At 55.7% G+C, this 16,426-nt stretch overlaps 1 protein-coding gene across 6 annotated transcripts in view; it reads left to right on the forward strand.

Moving 5' to 3' along the window:
• The window catches only part of NEGR1 (neuronal growth regulator 1), a 164,109-nt gene that overhangs the window by 112,208 nt on the left and 35,475 nt on the right, over positions 1–16,426 (forward strand). For all 6 annotated transcript variants that reach the window (XM_018912563.3, XM_009088799.4, XM_030226453.2 and 3 more), the window contains exons 5-6: positions 9,834–9,954; positions 15,852–16,003. In XM_018912563.3, coding sequence (XP_018768108.1) covers positions 9,834–9,954; positions 15,852–16,003 — 273 coding nt within the window. The remainder of the gene's footprint in view (positions 1–9,833; positions 9,955–15,851; positions 16,004–16,426) is intronic.

Genomic DNA, 16,426 nt, shown 5'->3' on the forward strand with positions numbered 1-16,426 from the left:
AGCTCATGTAGAGCCCCTGAGGCCGTGGCTCGGCTCGGGTGTGCCACTGCCACCTCCCCGCAGAGCTGAGCCCTTCCCATCCGCTCTCACCTGCCAGCAGAGCTGGGCAGGGCCAGCCCAGCCCTCCCTCTGTGCAAACTGCAATTCTTTTATAGAGAGCAAGAGCCTCGAGAGCCTTCATGGCTGCCTCTCATTCTTCAGGAGCTCCATATGTACATCAGCTCCAACCCTCTGTCAGGGAACAGGGGTTTTCAATCAAAAAGACTGTCAGGAAAGCTGATTCACTAACAAGAAAGCTGTCAAGCTGTGACAGCTGCTGTCTTTGCAACCCCAAACAATCTGCTCGGTGCTAACTGTGACTTATGCTTGCATGGATTACGGAGCAGTGAGGAGTGCTGGCCCGGGCAGCAGGGCTGGGCTCACCTGGCTGCCCTGGGGGATGGATCCCAGCCCTGGGTGGGAGCAGTGCTGGGCTCACCTGGCTGTCCTGGGATGGATCCCAGCCCTGGGTGGGAGCAGTGCTGGCCCGGGCAGCAGGGCTGGGCTCACCTGGCTGCCCTGGGGGATGGATCCCAGCCCTGGGTGGGAGCAGTGCTGGGCTCACCTGGCTGCCCTGAGGATGGATCCCAGCCCTGGGTGGGAGCAGTGCTGGGCTCACCTGGCTGCCCTGGGGATGGGATCCAGGGGTGGGATCCTAGCCCTGGGTGGGAGCCCTGTGCTGGCCTGGGCAGCAGTGGGGGAATGGAGATGAGGACGGACAGGGCTGGAGGGATGAGGACGAGGATGGGAGCGAAGAGGAAGGGGATGGAGGGATGAGGAAGGGATGGAGGGATGAGGAAGGGGATGGAGGGAGGAAGCAGAGGATGGAGAGCCCTGGGATGGATCCCAGCCCTGGGTGGGAGCAGTGCTGGCCCGGGCAGCAGGGCTGGGCTCACCTGGCTGCCCTGGGGATGGATCCCAGCCCTGGGTGGGAGCAGTGCTGGGCTCACCTGGCTGCCCTGAGGATGGGATCCAGGGGTGGGATCCCAGCCCTGGGTGGGATCAGATCCTGGATGGGATCAGCCCTGTGCTGCAGATCCCTGCCTCTGCCTCCCGAGCTCCTGCCCAAAGCCCTCTCCGTGTGCTGGAGCTCAGGGGGAGCTGGGGCTCCACTGCTGCTGGGAGCTCACGAGAGGGGAGTTCTGAGATCCCCTCTGTGCTCAGGAATGGCCCTGCCCAGACACCCCAAATCCCACCCTGGGCATCCCTGGCAGAGCTGTCCAAACCCTCCTGGAGCTGCTCTGGCAGCCTCGGGGCTGTGCCCATTCCCTGGGCATCTGGGCAGTGCCAGCACCCTCTGGGGATGGACCTGTCCCAAAATCCACCCTGACCCCCCTGGCCCAGCTGAGAGTGGGGGTCCTCCCCTGCCCTGGGCCCTGGGGCTGCCCCAGCCCCTCCTAGCTCTGATGTGCCCTGCTCCCAGCCCGTGTTTGGTCCCAGATCCCACTGCAGGGACAGGAGCAGTGCCAGCTCCCTCGGGTTTGTGTTCCATGCTGGAGCAGCTCCTTTAACGGGGGCTCAAGCTGCATTTACCGGGTTCCCTTGAAGGGGATGGGGGAGAAAAGGGCTCTGCTGGAAAACAAATGGATTAAAGAGATGCAGCAGTGAGATAACCCCCAAGGACAGACACACAGAGCGCTTCTCCCAGCTTGCCTTCCCTTCTGCACCTCCCTCTAGGTCTTTCTTGCTTTGCTGCTTTTGGGAGGCTTCATTAAGCCCTTTCCTCTTGGTTTTCTTTTTTTTTTTGTGCCTGAAATACCTGTAAAACAGATTGTCCAGGGCTCCTGTCTGGCAGCCCATCATTTATTAAGTATTATTTTGTGCTGCTGATTTTGATGTTTTCCAGTCACCCGTGGGTTACGGGCTTTGTGCTCAGCCCCAGGAGGGTTCCTGTCCAAACCCAGAACTGGCACAGCAGGCAGGGCTTGGGGGGCCCAGTGCAATCCATGAGCTGGACTGAGGCAGGAGCACGTTTTGGGGAGCAGGTGTGACATCCCAGTGACATCCCAGTGACATCCCAGTGACATCCCAGTGACATTCCCACCAGGGAATGCCTGAGGCTGCTCTCTCCCAAGGGCATGGCACAACTGTTGAATTAATCCACCCTGAAGGTACAGGGTTAATAAACATTAATCCACCCTGAAGGTACAGGGTTAATAAACATTAATCCCCCTTGAAAGTCCAAGGTTAGTAAACATTAATCCACCTTGAAAGGTGCTGGTAAAGGGAAGGCCTGGGTGGGTAAGGCAAAGCTGAAGGAAGGCACATTTGGTTGGGATATTGGGGATGTGGGAGGGGATTCCTGGCTGGGCTGGAATTGCCAGAGCAGCTGTGGCTGCCCCTGGATCCCTGGCAGTGCCCAGGGCCAGGCTGGACAGTGGGAGGCGTCCCTGCCATGGCAGGGTGGCACTGGCTGGGATTTAGGCTCCCACCCAACCCAAACCAGCCTGGGATTCAGTGAAAAGCCCAAAAGAGACCCTGTGTTCATCCAGGAGTGAATTCTTACCCCATCTCCTGTGTTTGCACGTACAGTTTGTGGAAATGTGAGTGTCAGGATGGCAGTGAGTCCAGAGCCTGGCCAGTCCTGGGGAAAAGCTGGAATAAAGCAGCCTGTGACTTGCTGAGCCCAGTGGCTGCTCCAGCCGTGCCTCCCAAACGTTTCTGCACCAGGAGCCATTATCAAAGCACTCCACTAATCTGGGCAGAGGGAGGGCTGCTGCGCCCAATCAAGGAGAGAAATTAAATAATCCAGAGTGTCAAAAGCCCATCTTAATTATTTAAAGTACAAGCAGCACTGTCTGCCTTGTTCCTGCGTTGGTACAACACTCGGAGGGTGCATGGACAGAAAAGAATATATTTGAATATTGCTGATATCTGTTCTGCTGGGCACAAAACACATCTCAGTTCTCTTACCTGGAATTTTTTATCTTAACGCCCTGGAAAGCAATTTCACTAACAAAAGATGGCATTAGGATGCCAAATTAAAAGCTGATGAAAACAGGGAAAATAAAAGATCTTTTTTTTTCCTTGACATTTGCAATTAATGCCACAGAAATGTTGGTTTAATCAGACAATATGGGGGCTCACAAAGGTGAAATTGGAAGTTTCCAGCCCTGAATGCTCGTGTAAAAGTTAATAAATTCAGCTCGTAATCATTATGCACATGCTAGTTATAATAATTTACTGTCCATACCAAATCTTTATAAGCATTGTAATTAAATATAAAATGCACATTAGAATTATAATGAGTAATTAGGGCAACATAACTAATGTGCCTAAAAGTCCCGAAGCTCATTAAAATGTGAAAAGAGGAAACCTGCTGGAGCTGGGGCTGGAGCATTGCCTGTGCCTGGGACTGCCAGGGCTCCAGCTCTTCCTTCAGGCCCTTGGGAGCACCAGGGATGGCTGGGATGGGGACCAGCTCCAGCATCCTTGGGCTGCTTTGGAGCAGAACCTCAGGGGTTAAATTTGGGTTCCTGTGTGAAGGTGAGCTCAGAACCAGGGCAGGTTTGGGTTGGCAGGGACCCTAAAGCCCATCTCACCCCACCCCCTGCCGTGGCAGGGACCCCATCCACAGCCCAGGTCCCGTTCAGCCTGGCCTGGGCACTGCTCCTCGTGGGGTGACACCTGAGAGGGTCCCTGGTGGTGGCACCGAGCCCCTGGTGACACCTGGCACCAGCTGCGGGGCACGCCGTGCCCGGCTCTCCTCCCTGGCACCCTTCTGCCCAGCCCGCTGCTGTGGGATGCACAAACCTGTGCTTTTGGGGACAGTGAAGGTGAGCTGTGGCCAGGGCCAGCTGTCCCTCCCAGGGCGTCACAGGGGACAGGCGTGCAGGACGTGGGGAGCGCTCTGGGGGCTGCGTCTGAGCCCCCACCCCAAAATCCTTTCCCAGCAAGGCCCTCCCAGCCCTGGAGCTCATTTTCTGGAGCTCATCTGCGAGGCAGAAATTCGGCTTTATTTAAAGATGAGCCACGGGAGGGGACTGAACACGGAGCCACCGTGGGGACCCAAACCTCCAGATCTGAGTCACAGGAGCCAGCGCTGCCCACAGACACAGGTCATCACATTCTCCCTCCATCATTCTATTGAACTGGCCCAGAAATGCCCAAGACATTTTGAATTGCCAGGTCTAGGCCAGGTTTTCTCGTTCAGATCCCAGTTAGGTTCTATCACAGTGCCTCGATCATCCCTTGGTTTGTCCGGATAACGCCGCCCTGGGAGCTGGGGGGGCTGGCACCCCTTCCTCCCCCTGGCACCTCCCTCCCTCCTCCTGCCCCCCAGCTCTGAGCCAAGGTGTTTTTTCCTGGCTGGCTGTTGGTGGTGGGCAGGAATCCCTCCCCTCACACCTGCAGAGGAAGCTCCAGCTGTGGGAGTTTGAGGGAGGGCTGGAGCTGGAGTCTCACTGTCCCACTCCTCCCTTCAGCCTCAGCTTCTTTTTAACCACATTTCTGCTCCCTGGTGACTGTCTCTGCCCGTTGCAGCCTGAGCAGCAGGTCTGGGGTGTGGGATCTCACCTGCAGCTGCTCAGGCTTCCAGGGCTGATGGATTTTCCCTCCTTAATTAGTGCTCCAGGAGCACAGCTGCATGCCACAGTTTGTCTTTAGAGTAAAAGCCATAAAATAAGCTGACAGTGATAAATCCAGGAGATGGTGGCTCCAACAATCCCCGCTTTGTGTTCCCGTGCCTGCACTAACCAGGGATTTCCTGGAGCAGGGAACATTGATTTCAGTTCTTGTTGCGAGCAAACAGGAGCTGAAATCCTCCTCAAAGGGAGATCTGAGCAAATTTCCTCCTCAGAAGTTTCCCAGTAGTTTCCAAGCCAGCAGCAGAGCCTGGAATTGTCATTTGGAGCTGGGATGCAGCTGGCATCCCCAAACCAGCTGCCCATGGAGCAGCAGTAAGCTGCAGGGTTTTATGCACCAGCTCCTCCTGAAGCACATTGTCAGGGATGTTCTGCCTTTGTGTGAGAAACAGCCAGCCAAGCAAGACAAAAATATCCCCAAAACCCCCAGGAGAAGGTGAGCAGGCTCGGGGGGAAGCAGCAAGGTGGTGCCTCAGGAACAGGGGCTGGGGACGTGACTCAGGCCTTCCCTCATCCCTGATTTGCTCTTCCAGTGCAAACATCTTTGACACAGCCTGGGGAAGGACAGGGAATGTTCCACTGTCCCCGTTGTTTTTATGGAACAACAACAACAACAATCTGAATTTCTTCTTTTGCAGATTATGAAGGAGTCACACAAACTGCTTAAACATGTGTGCTCCCCTTCAGATGTTAATGCTGCTGGGTGGAAGCTAATGGATTTATGGATTGGTTTGCTGCAATCATTGGATGAGGGGGCTGGAGGCAAGGGCTGGGTCTGCCAGTCTGAGAGGCTGATTGAGGCAGGATGGACAGGGAGCAGCAGCTCTGCTGTAACCCCCGGTGGAGCTCCCTCTCCCAGTTTGGGTAAAAGCAGGGATTGTGCTGAGGGCTGTGTTTGCTGTCCCTGGCCATGGCAGCCGTGTTCCCAGCAGATTCCCTTCCTGCAGTGTGGGACAGAGCCCTGCTGGGAGGGGGATGTGGCTGTCACTGCCCTGCAGGCTCACAGAAAACATCCCAACCTGGGTCATTCAACACTTCCCAACCTCCCCACCTGTGCCATTAACACCTCCCCACCTGTGCCATTAACACCTCCCCACCTGTGCCATTAAACACCTCCCCACCTGTGCCATTAACCCCTCCCCACCTGGCCATTAAACCCTCCCCACCTGTGCCATTAACACCTCCCCACCTGTGCCATTAAACCCTCCCCACCTGTGCCATTAACACCTCCCCACCTGTGCATTAACCCTCCCCACCTGTGCCATTAACACCTCCCCACCTGTGCCATTAACCCCTCCCCACCTGTGCCATTAAACCCTCCCACCTGTGCCATTAACCCTCCCCACCTGTGCCATTAACACCTCCCCACCTGTGCCATTAAACCCTCCCCACCTGTGCCATTAAACCCTCCCACCTGTGCCATTAACACCTCCCCACCTGTGCCATTAACACCTCCCCACCTGTGCCATTAAACCCTCCCACCTGTGCCATTAAACCCTCCCCACCTGTGCCATTAACACCTCCCCACCTGTGCCATTAACACCTCCCCACCTGTGCCATTAACACCTCCCACCTGTGCCATTACCTCCACCTTGCCATTAACCCCTCCCACCTGTGCCATTAACCCTCCCCCACCTGTGCATTAAAGCCTCCCACCTGTGCATTAACCCCCCCACTGTCCAAACCTCCCACCTGTGCCATAACCCTCCCCACCTGTGCATTAACACCTCCCCACCTGTGCCATTAACCCCAACCGTCCATTAACCCTCCCCACTGTGCCATTAAACCCTCCCCACCTGTGCCATTAACCCTCCCCACCTGTGCCATTAAACCCTCCCCACCTGTGCCATTAAACCCTCTCACCTGTGCCATTAAACCCTCCCCACCTGTGCCATTAACACCTCCCCACCTGTGTCATTAACACCTCCCCACCTGTGTCATTAAACCCTCCCACCTGTGCCATTAAACCCTCCCCACCTGTGCCATTAACACCTCCCCACCTGTGCCATTAAACCCCCCATGTGCATTAAACCCTCCCACCTGTGCCATTAACCCCCCACCTGGCCTAAACCTCCCCACCGTGCCATTAAACCCTCCCACCTGTGCCATTAACCCTCCCACCTGTGCCATTAACACCTCCCCACCTGTGCCATTAACACCTCCCCACCTGTGCATAACCCTCCCCACCTGTGCCATTAACCCTCCCCACCTGTGCCATTAAACCTCCCCACCTGTGCCATTAACCCTCCCCCTGTGCCATTAAACCCTCCCCACCTGTGCCATTAACCCCCCCTGGCCTACCCTCCCCACCTGTGCCATTAACCCTCCCCCCTGTGCCATTACACCCCACCTGTGCATTAACCCTCCCCACCTGGGCCATTAAACCCCTCCCCACCTGTGCCATTAACCCTCCCACCTGTGCCATTAACCCTCCCCACCTGTGCCATTAAACCCTCCCCACCTGGCCATTAACCCTCCCCCTGTGCCTAACCCCCCCACCTGTGCCATTAACCCTCCCCACCGTGCATTAACCCTCCCCACCTGTGCCATTAAACCCTCCCCACCTGGCATTACCCCCCCACTGTGCCTTAAACCCTCCCCACCTGTGCCATTACACCTCCCACCTGTGCCATTAACCCCCCACCTGTGCCATTAACACCCTCCCCACCTGTGCCATTAACCCTCCCCACCTGTGCCATTAAACCTCCCCACCTGTGCCATTAAACCCCCCACCTGGCCATTAACCCTCCCACCTGTGCCATTAAACCCTCCCCCACCTGTGCCATTAAACCCTCCCCACCTGTGCCATTAAGCCTCCCACCTGTGCCATTAAACCCTCCCCACCTGTGCCATTAAACCCTCCCCACCTGGGCCATTAACACCTCCCCACCTGGGCCATTAAACCCTCCCCACCTGTGCCATTAAACCCTCCCCACCTGGGCCATTAAACCCTCCCCACCTGGGCCATTAAACCCTCCCCACCTGTGCCATTAAATCCTCCCCACCTGTGCCATTAACACCTCCCACCTGTGCCATTAAACCCTCCCCACCTGTGTCATTAGACCCTCCCCACCTGTGCCATTAACCCTCCCCACCTGTGCCATTAACCCTCCCCACCTGTGCCATTAAACCCTCCCCACCTGTGTCCTTAAACCCTCCCCACCTGTGCCATTAAACCCTCCCCACCTGTGCCATTAACACCTCCCCACCTGTGCCATTAACACCTCCCACCTGTGCCATTAAACCCTCCCCATCTGTGCCATTAAACCCTCCCCACCTGTGCCATTAACACCTCCCCACCTGTGCCATTAAACCCTTCCAAAGGCTGGGCTTGCCCCGGGTTTGAGCAGGTGAGGCTTTGCAGAGCTGGGCGCTGGGGCACTGCCAGGGTAAAGCGCACAAAGGCAGATCCCTCAGAAGGTTCTGGAATGATCCACACAGGATTTGGGAATGCAGAAGGCAGTGCAAAGGACAGGGATGCAGAGGAAAGGTGCACAAGGGCTCGGCAGTGCTCAGTCGATGAGTATTTCACATTTACAAAGTAATTAGATGGGGTAACAAATCAGTTTACTGTAATTACAGCAACGCTGGGCTGCAGAGCTGAGACAGCTGTGCCCATCCACAGTCGACTCACACTCAGGTAAAACCAGGTGTGCACCTGTTTCCAGGTGTGCAAATAGCCTCTCCAAAATTCCCTGTGCTTCAGGGAGGTGTTCCCATCCCATCCCATCCCATCCCATCCCTTGGGGTTTGCACCAGGGGAGCTGGGGCTCACTCAGCCCTGCTGCTTTGGGGCTTCCTTGGCCACCACCAAGGTCCATCCTGGCCACAGCCCAAGCCAGCACCTCCTGGGCTTTCTTCCCAGCTTTCCTGAGAGCTCCTGGCAGGGCCAGGCTCAGTGGGACCCTTCAGCACTCGGTGGGTTCAGCCCCTGGGTCTGGGCTGGGGGAGCAGCACCACACAAGGTGGGGGGAGCAGAGCGAGGCAGGCACAGCTCCACGGGTCCATAAACACCTTAAAGCAACATCTGGAGAGCTGCTAGGGGAAAAACAAACAGGTTTTTATTTATAAGCTATGTGGTTTGGTTTTTACAGCGTTTTGATGATGCACATAAATTATTGTTTAAAACCAGAGAACGTAAAAAGTTCCGGGAGCAGGCAGTTGTTGCCTTTGATAATCTCTTTCCTGAGGAATTTGCTGTGTTTTATTTTCAGCTGGCGGTTCCTTCTGCTGGCAACTGGGAAACCTGACAATTGCTTTTCATCTTTATTTGTGCCTGTAGTTCTAAGCTCAAAAAGTTTATTACTATTTACAGTGTTTACTATTTAAAAAGACAAAATGCACTTACAGAAACAACTCCATACGCGGTGGAATGATGGGAAAGTCTCTTTTCCCTGATATTTGTGGTTGGCTCATCATTTTGGAGGTTTACTCCTTTAGTTTGAGATCTCAGAGGTTTGGGGGGGTGTGCAGCTGATGCAGGAGGTCAGGGGTGCTGGCCCTGGGGACCTGCCACACCCTCGCAGTGACAGGGTCCTGCAGTGCTGGGGGCTCCTGTGCCCCTCCCAGTGCTCAGGATTTAAACACTGATAGCTCATTAAAGAGTGCTGGGGTTGTGTGGGGGGACTGAAAAGCAGCTTTTTGCAGGATGGATTGCTGTGTCTCCACGTCTCAGCTGGGTTCCACACCAGGCACATGGAGCAGGGTGGGCAGTGTGGAATGTGCAGTGTGGGATGTGCACTGTGGGATGTGCACTGTGGGATGTGCAGTGTGGGATGTGCACTGCGGGATGGGCACTGTGGGATGTGCAGTGTGGGATGTGCAGTGTGGGATGGGCAGTGTGGGATGGGCAGTGTGGGATGTGCAGTGTGCCCCAGAGCAGGAATGCACTGTGGGATGTGCAGTGTGGGATGTGCAGTGTGGGATGTGCACTGTGGGATGTGCACTGTGGAATGTGCACTGTGGGATGTGCACTGTGGAATGTGCACTGTGGAATGTGCACTGTGGGATATGCACTGTGGGATGTGCACTGTGGGATATGCACTGTGGGATGTGCACTGTGGGATGTTTTCCCCCTGTGGGTGCCCACAGTGCTGGAATGTGCCTCAAGCTGGAGCAAAGCCCCCGGAGGGGCCGAGAGGAGCAGCGGCGTTGGGTGACCTGCCTGTCCAGATGCCAATGTCCATTTATTTCACAATTCTTATTTTTCAGTTGTCCCCACAATTCAGGAACTTAAATCCAGCGGTGTGATGCTTGGAGGGAACGGCCTGATCCGCTGCGAAGGTGCAGGAGTGCCTGCCCCGCTCTTTGAGTGGTACAAAGGAGAGAGGAAGTAAGTAGCCCCTGCTCGCCCACCCCTCGTGTGCCAGGGCTGCTGCCAGGCTGGGGCTGCCCCGGGGTGCCCCTTCCAGCACTTCCCAGCTCCAGCAGCAGTGCTTGGAGCTGCCCCGTGGCTCCTGTTGTGTCAGAGGGGAAATGGCAACAGCCTGACATCCAAAGGAGCTGCAGGAGCTCCAGCCTTCGGAGGGTGACAGCCAGAGGAGCTCTGGGAAAACCTGCAGAGAGGATTTCTGTTTAATTAATTTGTCTTCCTCACCTTTGAGAGCAAGGCTTTGAGGCAGTGTGAGGGGTGCCCTGGTTGTGCTCCCTGGGGTGAGCCCTGCAGGTCGCTGCAGCCAAGGGTTCAGGGGAGCACTGAGCTCCAAAACCTGGCTGTGTGTTCTGGGTTTGCCTGGGCCCTTCTGGGTCAGCAGCAGCATCTCTGCAGAGCCCCCTGAGTTCCCAAGGCAGCTCATTAAGCAGGGAGGTGGTTTGATTTCCAGCAGGCTGTTTTGGCTGACAGCTCTGGGCCTGTGCAGGAGCTCCTTTCTCTTGGGCTCACAGGCTGCTGCAGAAGCAGGTGGATATTGTCCCTTGGAGCTGGGCAGCTTCGGGAATTTCCCAGCCTCCAAGTGCTGGGGTCGTCAGCTCGAACATCCCATTAAACCTGGGAGCTGGCAGGAGAAGATTAATGACCCTTTTTCACAGAAAGCCATCTGTCAGCTCCTTCCTCAGCTGCTGTCCTCCTGCCTCTGCTGAGCCATGGCATCCCACCCTCTCCTGAAGCTTCTCTCCAGCTGATCTCTCCTGCAAGGACCAGGAGTGTTTCTCTGTTGGTCAGATCCATCTGCACCCCATTTCCATGGCTCCTCCTGGCTGTGCTGTGCTGTGCCCTTCCCAGGGCTGTCGCAGCACAAGGATCCCTTCTGTGGGAATATTTCAGAGCAGGTTTTGGCACTCCAGGCTCAATTAGCAGCTCCCAGCATGCTGATCACCTCTCTGCTTGTGGCTCTGCCCAGACTCCTCCCTGCTGGGCATGTCCAGGGCCATGGCAGCAGCAGGAGAGGCAAAGCAGAGCATTTCAGGACACCCAGGCTGTGCTTCTGCTCCTGTGCTGCCGGGAGTTTCCCCTCAGCAGGAAAAGCTCTGTCCTGCTGCTCTTCCTGCTCAAATGTTGGGTTAAATCCAGTGCTCCATCCTTTTGGGAGCTGGGCTCTGGTGATCCGTGGGGTCCCTTCCAGCTCAGGGCATCCTGTCAGCTCTTGCTGGGGATCTCTGAGCCCCATCCCTTGCAGGAAAGGGGAAAATACCCAGAGGTGGTTTTTTTTTTTTGCTGGTTTTGGATCCAATGTCTCCCCTCTGCCTCTGGATGATGGGCAGCCAGCCCAGGGTGAGCCTTGGCTAGCCCAGCATGAGCCCTGGCCAGCCCAGGGTGAGCCCTGGCCAGCCCAGGGTGAGCCCTGGCCAGCTCAGGGTGAGCCCTGGCCAGCCCAGGGTGAGCCATGGCCAGCCCAGGCACTGCTTTGGTGCAGAGCTGAGAAGGTTCAGCTCTCAGAGGGAGCTCCCAGGAGCATCTCCATCACCCTGCAGATAATTTGCAGCTGTGCTCCAGGGCTGACTCTGCTCCCTGGGAGAGCACACCCTGCTGGATTCTTGGCTCACACAATAGAGAGGATCCCATTTCTCTTGGGCTGGGACTCCTCTTTCCTAGAAATCTGGATGGATTGTTCAGTAAATTAGCAGTGGGAGTTAGCCCTGCCATCAGAAGTGAGTCTGCAGTGTCTGAAACAAGGCTTTTGGGGGTGGAAATTGCGTTGTTGTTACTGAGATTGATGTGAATCCAGAAGCCCCATTCCCAGACTCCAGGGATCAGCTCACCATAAAATACCCATTAAAGCTGAACACAGAGGCAGCATCAGACTGCCCTGAGTTAGAGCTATTGCTCTCTGAGGCAGGGAGGGCTGGTCCTGCTACTCACTGACTTCCCAGAGCTCTGCTCAGTAACTTCCCCCACTGCTGGGGCACAGGGTGGGGAGAGCTGGAGGAAATTTGGGGGAGAGGTTAATAAATCATCTCAAAATTGTCCTAGAAGCATGACATTGGGTTGGAAGGGATCTTGGAGCTGATGGCACTCCAAACCCCCTGCCATGGGCAGGGTGCTCCAAGGCCTGCAGGGATCCAGGGGCTCCTCCAGGGATGGGGTGTCAGAAATGTGTGGCCTTGAAGATGGCTGGGGGTTCCCTGTGAGAGCACAACGGCCTCACTGGGCAGCTCTGAACCCAGGCTGTGTTCTGGGCTCACAGAAATTACAGCTCAGACATCAAACAGCCACAGGGAAGAAGCCCAGCAGTCACCTAAATGAAATATTAAAGCATTAATTCCCTTTTCCTTCTCAGAGCCAACAAGACTTACATTTGGAATGACAAAGCTCGTTATCATTTCTCCATCCATTGTAGCACGGTGCTGGAGGGGCCCTGGGGCTGGCACTGGGCAGGCTGGCAGTGCCAGGGATCCACCCTGCAGTGAGGAGGGGCTGGCTCTGCCCGGGGGGAGTGGCACAGGGGGCAACGGGCAAGGAGCGTGCAGGGCGGCTGCACACGCCCAGGGGGCTGTTGTACACCTAGAACACTGTGGTACACACCCAGAGAGCTGCTGTGCGCACCTGGAGTGCGGTTGTGCACACCCAGAACACTGCTGTGCGCACCTGGAGAGCTGCTGTGCACACCCAGAGTGCTGTTTTACACCCAGAACACTGTTGTGCACACCCAGAGAGCTGCTGTGCACCCCAGGACACTGTTGTACACATCCAGAGAACTGCTGTGCACACCTGGAGAGCTGCTGTGCACACCCAGAGTGCTGTTGTGCACACCCAGAACACTATTGTGCACACACACAGTGCTGTTGTACACTCCCAGAACACTGCTGTGCACACCCAGAGTGCTGTTGTACACACCCAGAGTGCTGTTGTACACCTAGAACACTGTTGCACACATCCAGAGAACTGCTGTGCACACCTGGACTGCGGTTGTGCACACCCAGAACACTGCTGTGCACACCCAGAGTGCTGTTTTACACCCCGAACACTATTGTGCACACCCAGAGTGGAACTGAACACACACCACAACAGTTGTGCACACCCAGAACGCTGTTATACACCCCAGGACACTGTTGTACACCCCCAGAGAGCTGCTGTGCACACCTGGAGTGCGGTTCTGCACACCCAGAGTGCTGTAGTACACCCCAGAACACTGTTGTGCACCCCTAGAGTGCTGTTGTGCACACCCAGAACACTATTGTGCACACACACAGTGCTGTTTTACACCCCAGGACACTGTTGTACACCCCCAGAGTGCTGTCGTGCACACCCCAGGATGCTGTTGCAGCCTGGCAGTCACTGGCTGAGGCCCAGCAACAAATGATTATATAATAGATGTTTATATAATAAATACTTATAGAATAAATTATTATATAATAAATTATTATACAATAAATGATAAATGTGAGCTCAGTGCTGAGCAGAGCCAAGCTTTACACAAAGCAGGGAATCCCCCAGGAGCAATTCCTGCTCCTGGGCAGCTGTGGCCAGCTCCTGCTCTGGGAATTGTGTGCTCACCCATCTGGATCCCTGCCCAGCCCCCTTGGCTCCAGGATTCCCCCCAGCCCCTGGTGCCAGCAGGGACAGTGACAGGGGAAGGGCCCTGAGCTGGCACCCTGGGCAGCCTGGGGGCAGCAGGTCCCAGTGCCAGCAGGCAGGCAGGCACTCTCCCTTGTTCAGGGGCAGGTGTCACTGGGACAGGGCACGGTGACAGCACAGACCCCGAGGCTCTGCTGTTTCTGGGGAGAAAAGGAGGTGAACCTCGGAGCTGAAATGGAGATGGTGCAGCTCCAACTTGGGCTGTGGGCCAGAAGTGAGGAGCTGGCTTGGGAAGGGCTGGTGCGGAGCACCCCAGGCTGGGTTGGGGTGGAGAGGACCTCAAAGCCACCCAGTGCCACCCCTGCCATGGCAGGGACACCTCCCACTGTCCCAGTGCTCCAGCCCCAGTGTCCAGCCTGGCCTTGGGCACTGCCAGGGATCCAGGGGCACCCACAGCTGCTCTGGGAATTCTGTGCATGGGAGCAGCACAGCAAGGGGGGGGTGGAACTCTTCTGGAATTTTCTGCAGGAGAGGCAGGAAGCAGAGGGACAGCCATTGGTGGGTTTAGAGGGGAAAATCCATCTGCAAAGGTTGAAGGGACAAATTGCCACCTGGCACAGAGTTTTTCCCTTTCTGGACTGAAGATGAATCTTCCAAGAGCAGTGCTCACCCCAAAGCAGGCACTGCAATCCCATTTTCTGTGCTCACCCCAAAGCAGGCACTGCAATCCCATTTTCTGTGCTCACCCCAAAGCAGGCACTGCAATCCCATTCTCCATGTTCACCCCAAAGCAGGCCCTGCAATCCCATTTTCCATGTTCACCCCAAGCAGGTCTGCATCCATTTTCATGTTCACCCCAAACAGGCACTGCAATCCCATTTTCTGTGCTCACCCCAAAGCAGGCACTGCAATCCCATTTTCCATGTTCACCCCAAAGCAGGCACTGCAATCCCATTTTCTGTGCTCACCCCAAAGCAGGCCCTGCAATCCCATTTTCCATGTTCACCCCAAAGCAGGCCCTGCAATCCCATTTTCTGTGCTCACCCCAAAGCAGGCACTGCAATCCCATTTTCTGTGCTCACCCCAAAGCAGGCCCTGCAATCCCATTTTTCTATTTTCACCCCAAAGCAGGCCCTGCAATCCCATTTTTCTATTTTCACCCCAAAGCAGGCTCTGCAATCCCATTTTTCTATTTTCACCCCAAAGCAGGCCCTGCAATCCCATTTTCTGTGTTTCCATGCCCAAGGTTCACTCCACAGCCTGCACACGTGCCATTCATGACACACTTGCCAAGGTTTTCAGATAGAACAGTGGAAGATGGCATCCATTCCCAGGATATATGATTATATCCTTCCGTATTGCAGGCAAAAATTGCATTCTTAATCCAGAACTCTGCTCCTTATGGGAAATGGAGGGAATTATGAGTAATAACTGTGGCGAGTTTTTAATAACACGGTTCCCCTTCTCCTCTCCTTGTTTGGTCAGACGTGGTTTGCCTACCACAACATCATTAAATTGGTTCTCCTGCTTTCTCCCGGTGCCCAGCAATGCTCCTGCCATGGCAGCAGTATCCACGCACCTGCATTTCTCCCATGAATTTGGGGTGGGAGGCTCAAAGCTGGGTGAGAAGAGGCCTGATTTGCCTTTTTTCTGTGCTTCATTACCTGATCCTGCCCAGGCTGCTGCCTCAGCAGGGCTGCTGGAGCGCTTTGTCCCTAATTGCAAGGCTCATTTGCAGCTGTGGATCCCTGCAAACAAAACCATGGTCACAGTCCTGGCTCCTCATCCTCATCCTCACCCTGGCTCCTCATCCTCATCCTCACCCTGGCTCCTCACCCTCACCTGCCGCCAGCCAGAGCTGGGAAAGCACAACACAAACTCCAGAGGCTGAAAGGACAAAGGCTCTCTTGGAAAGCCTTACCAGGACCCCTTTCTGCCCCAGGGACACAATTCCAATTCCCAGCTGGCTTTGCCCAGTTGGAAATCCAAGCTCTGCACCCGGGAGTTTCTGTCCCCGCTCCTCCTGTGGGTGTTTCTGTTCTCTCAGCTGCAGGACGTTGAGGCAGGACCCTTCCCCTCGGCACCCCCAGCCCCAGGGCTCCCCAGAGTGCCAGGAATTGTGCTCAGCACAGGCACTGGCAGCTGGCAAAGAGCTCACTGTGCTCCCGGGGCTGTCTGTGAAACCAGGGAAGAAAAGAGCGCTGTGAAAAAATTAAAAAAATAAAAGATCTTGGTTGTGGTATGTGAGTTATAGACATTTTCTTTTTGCTTTCTAGACTGATCAATGGTCAACAAGGAATCACTATTAAAAATTATAGTACGAGATCCCTTCTTACTGTTACCAATGTGACAGAAGAGCACTTTGGCAACTATACTTGTGTCGCTGCCAACAAGCTAGGGACGACCAATGCCAGCCTGCCTCTCAACCGTAAGTAACGGGGCCCTGTGGCCGTGCCCAGGGGGCCTCTCCCAGCCCCGGGGGTCCCACAGCCAGGAGGAGCAGCCTGCCCCTTCCCCTGAGCGCCTGGACGTGCCCTCGTGCCCCTCTGTGCTGGGGAAGGGTCTGGGGTCTGTGCTGGGGAAGGGTCTGGGGGCTGTGCTGGGGAAGGGGTTGGGGTCTGACCTGGGGAAGGGTCTGGGGTCTCTGCTGGGGAAGGGGTTGGGGTCTGTGCTGGGGAAGGGTCTGGGGTCTGTGCTGGGGAAGGGTTTGGGGTCTGTGCTGGGGAAGGGTCTGGGGGCTGTGCTGGGGAAGGGGTTGGGGTCTGACCTGGGGAAGGGTCTGGGGTCTGTGCTGGGGAAGAACCGGTTTGGGGTCTGAGCTTGGGTTTTGTGCTGGGGAAGGGTTTGGGCT

Source organism: Serinus canaria, chromosome 8 (assembly GCF_022539315.1).
Source record: "Serinus canaria isolate serCan28SL12 chromosome 8, serCan2020, whole genome shotgun sequence".
NCBI classification, from domain to species: Eukaryota; Metazoa; Chordata; class Aves; order Passeriformes; family Fringillidae; genus Serinus; species Serinus canaria.